General features: G+C 42.1%; 1 protein-coding gene across 1 annotated transcript in view; it reads left to right on the forward strand.

Moving 5' to 3' along the window:
- KPNB1 (karyopherin (importin) beta 1) overlaps window positions 1-6471 on the forward strand; it is a 39144-nt gene that overhangs the window by 11530 nt on the left and 21143 nt on the right. The window contains exons 5-8 of the mRNA XM_011960009.1: window positions 1537-1596; window positions 3659-3748; window positions 4722-4832; window positions 5630-5731. Of these exons, the coding sequence (XP_011815399.1) occupies window positions 1537-1596; window positions 3659-3748; window positions 4722-4832; window positions 5630-5731 (363 nt within the window). The remainder of the gene's footprint in view (window positions 1-1536; window positions 1597-3658; window positions 3749-4721; window positions 4833-5629; window positions 5732-6471) is intronic.

The raw sequence follows: 6471 nt of genomic DNA on the forward strand, positions 1-6471 counted from the left end.
CCGCCCGTCTCGGCCTCCCAAAGTGCTGGGATTACAGGCTTGAGCTGCCGCGCCCGGCCAGGAAGGTGTTTTTAAGAAACAGGATATAGCCAGGTGTTCTGGCACATACCTATAATCCCAGCTACTTGGGAAGCTGAGGTGGGAGGATCACTTGAGCCTGGGAGTTCAAGGCTCAAGATTGCACCACTGTACTTCAGCCTGGGCAACAGAGCGAGACTCTGTCTCCAAAAAAAAAATACGTGTGTGTGTGTGTAGATATATGTATATATACACATATATATGTATGTATATGTATGTGTATATGTAATATATATGTAAATGTTTTGTGTGTATATATAATATATATGTAAACTTTTGGCTGAAAATGCAATGAATAACATAAAACTTACCATCTTAAATCATTTTTAAATGTACAGTTAAGTAGATTCACATTGCTGTAGAAACAGTCTCCACAACTTTTTCATCTTGCAAAACTGAAACTGTACATACTGAACAACCACTCCTCATTTCCCCTTTTCTCAGCCACTGGTAACCATCATTTTACTTTCAGTTTCTATGTATTTTACTACTCTAACACAATACCTTACATAAGTGGAATAATATAATATTTGTCTTTTTGCAACTGGTTTGTTTTACTTAATATGATGTCCTCGAGATTCATCTAAGGGGTAGCATTTGTCAAAATTTGCTTTTCAAGGGTGATTAGTATTCCATTGTATGTATATGCCACATTTTGTTTATCTAGTCATCCATTCACGGCCATTTGGCTTGCTTCCACCTTTTGGCTATTGTGCGTAATGCTGCTATGAACATGGGTATGCATGTATATCTTTGAGACTCTGCTTTCAGTCCTTTTGGGTAAATACCTACAAGTAAAATTGTCGGGGTCATGGTCTGAAAGTATTTCTGTATGTATGTTTGTTGACACTTTAGCTGGCTTTTTACCATTTCTTGACTTTGGAAAGGTCTGAAACCCCAGAGCAAATGGCAATTCTAATTGATTAAAAAACTGGATTTTTCCTTAATAGATTTTGGAAGATTCAGGAGGGTAGCACACAAAGTTCATTACTCTATTCTCCCTTTTCTCGCCACATTTGATGTGAATTTGCTACCTCTCAGAAAACAAATTTGGTCTCTGAAATAAAGCAGATGTTTTGAATTCTCTTACATTTTAAGTATAACGAAATTGATTTTCCTACCTGTAGATTTTTATCTTTTAACCAACCATTTTTATTTAAACCTTGTGACCTACATTTTTCTGTTTCCTCCCTGAAGTCTTTGTTAGTGAAGGTCATCTTGGAGATTAAAAGATTAGGGACCTCATTGGAGGGCAAGTCACATAGCAGACACCGAAGGTAAACTCTTTATAGCCTTTATAGTGCGGTACCATCTCAAGGGAGAGTGGCTTGATTGTACCAGGCAGGGCTGTGTGGGGCCCTGAGGGAGCGAGCGGTTTTCCTTGTAGAGGGAGTCTGGAAATCTTCCTATGTACAGGTTATGCTCTCCTAATTCTCTTTATTTTTATTCTTCCTACAGTCTGAAAGGCACTTTATTATGCAGGTGGTCTGTGAAGCCACACAGTGTCCAGATACGAGGGTAAGTGTAAGGTTATATGAAAAATCTGTCTCACATCTTTCCTAGGAAATGTCAAATCTAATACAAGTTTGAAATATTGGGAATCAGTTGACTTCAGCAATAAGGTTTGATTGTTACTAATAATTAATATTCTGGCTGGGCATGGTGGCTCACACCTGTAATCCCAGTACTTTGGGAGGCCATGGCAGGCAGATTATCTGAGGTTAGGAGTTTCATACCAGTCTGGCCAACATGGTGAAACCCTGTCTCTACTAAAAATACAAAAAAATTAGCTGGGTGTGGTGGCACGTGCCTGTAGTCCCAGCTGCTGGGGAGGCTGAGGTACAAGAATTGCTTGAACCTGGGAGGCGGAGGTTGCAGTGAGCCAAGATCATGCCACTGCAAACAGAGTGAGACTCCATCTCAAAAAGTAATGATAATTAATGATAATTATTATCATTAAATAATGATAATTAATATTAATAAAAACATTGGAGAAGAGGGAAGAATTGTAATGGAGGTTGCCATCCTCTTAAAAAAGGTTTAAGGGGCCAGTGTGGTGGCTCACACTATAATCCCAGCAATTTGGGAGGACAAAGCAGGAGGATTACTGAGGTCAGACGTTGGAGAACAACCTGGGCAACATAGTGACACCATCTCTACTAAAAAATATACACAAATAAACAGTTAAGGGAGAAGACATTTTTGATCAGCTTTGCTACTTCATTGCCATAGGTTATTCAAGCCGTTTCTACTAAAAATATATGTATACACAAACAGTTAAGGGAGAAAAAGTTTTTGATTGGCTTTGCTACTTTACTGCCATAGTGATTTGCTACTTTATTGCCAACAATCACTTATTCAAGTGATTGTTTTCCACTCTAGCCATTAAAGCAGCTTTGCTATTGCTATACCCGAAACCTGACCCTTCAAGAAGGTAGAAGTAACATCTTCAGTCTGAATAGTATTAGTGAATTTAGCCCTACCATGGGTTCCACATGCACCTTTAATACAAAAAAAAAAAAAGGACTGAGGCCAGGCACAGTAACTTACACCTGTAATCCCAACATTTCACAGGCGCATGTCTGTAATCTCAGCCACTCAGGAGGCTGAGGCAGGAGAATCACTTGAACCTGGGAGGTGGAGGTTGCAGTGAGCTGAGATCACACCACTGCACTCCAGCCTGGGAGAGTCCATCTCAAAAAAAAAAAAAAGGACTGGGTGACTGGGTATTGTGGCTCATGCCTGTAATCCCAGCACTTTGGAAGGCTGAGGCCAGAGGATCGCTTGAGCCCAGGAGTTGGAGACCAGTCTGGGCAACATGATGAAACTCCATGTTCACAAAAATTAGCTGTGCGTGATGGGGCGAGCCGGTAGTCCAAGCTATGTGGGAGGCTGAAGTGGGAGGATTGCTTGAGCCTGGTGGTTGAGGCTGCAGTGAGCCATGATCATGGCTACTATACTTGCACCAGGGTGACAGAGCAAGAAGACTGTCTCAAAAAAGAGAAATGGCCGGGTGCAGTAGCTCACACCTTTAATCCTAGCACTTTAGGTGACTGAGGTGAGTGGATTGCCTGAGCTCCAGGAGTTCAAGATGAGCCTGGTCAACATAGCAAAACCCTGTCTCTACTAAAAATACAAAAAATTAGCCAGGCATGGTGGCAGGCGCCTGTATTCCCAGCTACTTGGGAGGCTGAGGCATGAGAATTGCTTGAATCTGGGAGGCAGAGTTTGCAGTGAGCCAAGATCACACCACTGCACTCCAGCCTGGGCAACAAAAGTGAAACTCTGTCCCCTCCCCAAAAAATAAAGAATATAGTATTAGTGAATTTAGCCCTACCATGGGTTCCACATGCACCTTTAATGCAAAAAAAAAAAAAAAAAAGGCGGGGGGCACTGAGGGAAAATAAATAGGAATGGATAATGAGGGAATTGAAGGGAGAGAACGAATTTTAGGGAAATGATAACATATCCCATATTTACCTCAATTAATCCTTAAGATTATTGGCCCATTTGAGTGACTCTAACTTTGTCAGATTGCATTGTTATTTTAGTAAACTGTCTGATCTGCTCTTCGTAAAAGGTACGAGTGGCTGCTTTACAGAATCTGGTGAAGATAATGTCCTTATATTATCAGTACATGGAGACATATATGGGTCCTGCTCTTTTTGCAGTAAGTGTTTCTATTTATATGATTTGAGCTTGTAGCTAATTACAGAGCCCATCATCCTTAGTTGCTAGTTTGCCAGTTCTGTAATATTTTACTTAATACTATGGAATCAAGGAAATTCCCTGAGACTGTTAGGTTTAAGCTTATCAGTGGTGTGCCAAGAAAACTGGTGCTACTTTGTGTGGGTAAAAGACCTTCATTTTGAGGCCAGGCCCAGTGGCTAACGCCTGTAATCCCAGCACTTTGGGACACTGAGGCGGGCACATCACCTGAGGTCAGAAGTTCGAGACCAGCCTGGCCAACATGGTGAAATCCTGTCTCTACTGAAAATACAAGAATTAGCTGAACGTGGTGGCATGCGCCTGTAATCCCAGCTAGTTGGGAGGCTGAGGCTGGAGAATCGCTTCAACCCAGGAGGCAGAGGTTGCAGTGAGCCAAGATCGTGCCATTGCACTCCAACTTGGGCCACAAAGTGAGACTCTGTCTCAAAAACAAAAAAGAAAAAACCTGCATTTTGAAAATCTGAGGCTGGGTTGGTGACTCACGCCTGTAATCCCAGCACTTTGGGAGGCTGAGAATGATGGATCACTTGAGTCCAGGAGTTTGAGACCAGCCTGGGCAACATGGTGAAACCCTGCCTCTACAAAAAATACAAAAATAAGCCGGGTGAGGTGGCGTGCACCTGTGGTCCCGCCTACTCAGGAGGCTGGGGTGGGAGGTTTGCTTGAGCGTAGGAGGTGGAGGTTGCAGTGAGCTGAGATTGTGCTATTGTACTCCAGCCCGGGTGACAGAGTGAGACCCCATCTCCAAAAAAAAAGAAAGAAAATCTTCCTTTTTCTATCTTTTCTTTCAAGCCTAGCTTGCTTTTTATAAGTTACATTTCTGAAATTTGCATGTCTGTGGTTAAAGCTGGGTTGGAGCAGGGACTCACTTGAATCAGTACTTATTTGGGGTCTGGGGTGTTTTTGTTCTTAAGATCACAATTGAAGCAATGAAAAGTGACATTGATGAGGTGGCCCTACAAGGGATAGAATTCTGGTCCAATGTCTGTGATGAGGAAATGGATTTGGCCATTGAGGCTTCAGAGGTGAGTTGGGGAGAACTATTATTCTGAATAGACTTTGGGACATATCTCATTTGTGGATGACATTCCCCTTCTAGGAGAACTTTATTCTGTCTGGGTTTAGAGGGTATCTCCACTGGCAGAGATTTTGATTTTTCTGCTAGCCAGAGCCCTTCATGAAGAAGGCAGATAATTTATGAGGGCTCTCAGTTTTTGCCAAGCAGTCAGGCATGATTGAGCATAAATAGTGGTATTATCACTGTGAACACAAGGGGGCAGCAGGCTGTCGCAGTTTACCAAGGTGATACCTGATGCTGAATTACTTCCTTTTGGAAGTCCTAATGCAAGCCTGGGATGTATAATTGATATTTTACTAACTCTGGTGAAAGAGTCAGATATGGGGGAGAAGGTGGAGTTCTGTACTTGGAATCTTTGAATTCAAAGTTTTGTTTCCAGCTTTGTCTTCATACTTATTTCAGGACAAAAATAAAATTTTTTTTTTTTTGGCATCTTTAGGAAAACTGGGTGTGTGTGTTGATCCAAGGAACACTTAAATATCAGGTTGTCAATACGAATTGAACTTATGAAAAAAAGTTAACTTAATGTTGCCTTGGACCTGTAATATATGGCCTAAAAGGGCCTAAAAGATTCTCACTGAAGTAGACCAAAAAATGAGCACTTTCGAAGATCACATTGTATGTTACCATTTGTCCCTGTATGTTTCTGTTTCTGTTAAGAGATCCCTGGTCAGCTCTCATTGTATGCCTTTAGTATACAGAGCTTGGTTGCTTTTGTCTAGAATTTGCTTTGTTTCTCCTCAGGCAGCAGAACAAGGACGGCCCCCTGAGCACACCAGCAAGTTTTATGCCAAGGGAGCACTACAATATCTGGTTCCAATCCTCACACAGACACTAACTAAACAGGTGAGTTACCTTCCAAATATAGGTAGGTAAGCTGTGAAACCTTACTAAGAGTAAACTGTTTGCTGTGGAACAGTTTCCATGGAAGGAACTTGGCAACCCATCAACTATTTGATGTTCTGTTGTTGATGGCTCAGGAACAGCTAAGCTGGATCTAGAAGATCCCCTAGGCTCTGACTTCTTTGTGAAGGAGAACTAGGTCTTAACATCTCAGATGCATCTTGCTTGGAAGTGAGCCACATGCTGCTCTGATTTCCTGAGTGCTCCATTGTCCAAACTCATAGAAGAGAGGTGCTCTATCAAAGCTTCAGTGAAGCAAGGTTGGGAGCAAAGATATGCTGGTGTTAGGCCACTTGCCTATCTGTTCTAATGTCTAGGATACTTTTGTGAGTTCACAGGGTATATGCTTTTAAAATGCTAAAGAAGTCGGATATGAGTTATTCAGATCCTAATGAAGGACCCTAACCCAAGAAAGAAGCCCTTCTACTAATCCTTTAAGATGATTAACTTGAATTATTAAGATTCAGGCTGAAAGTAAAGTGACAAGACTTCATAAAGATTGGGGTCTAGGCCGGGCGCGGTGGCTCAAGCCTGTAATCCCAGCACTTTGGGAGGCTGAGACGGGTGGATCACGAGGTCAGGAGATCAAGACTATCCTGGCTAATACAGTGAAACCCCGTCTCTACTAAAAAATACAAAACGGCCGGGCGCGGTGGCTCAAGCCTGTAATCCCAGCACTTTGG

Source organism: Colobus angolensis, unplaced genomic scaffold, assembly GCF_000951035.1.
Source record: "Colobus angolensis palliatus isolate OR3802 unplaced genomic scaffold, Cang.pa_1.0 Scaffold50, whole genome shotgun sequence".
NCBI lineage: Eukaryota > Metazoa > Chordata > Mammalia > Primates > Cercopithecidae > Colobus > Colobus angolensis.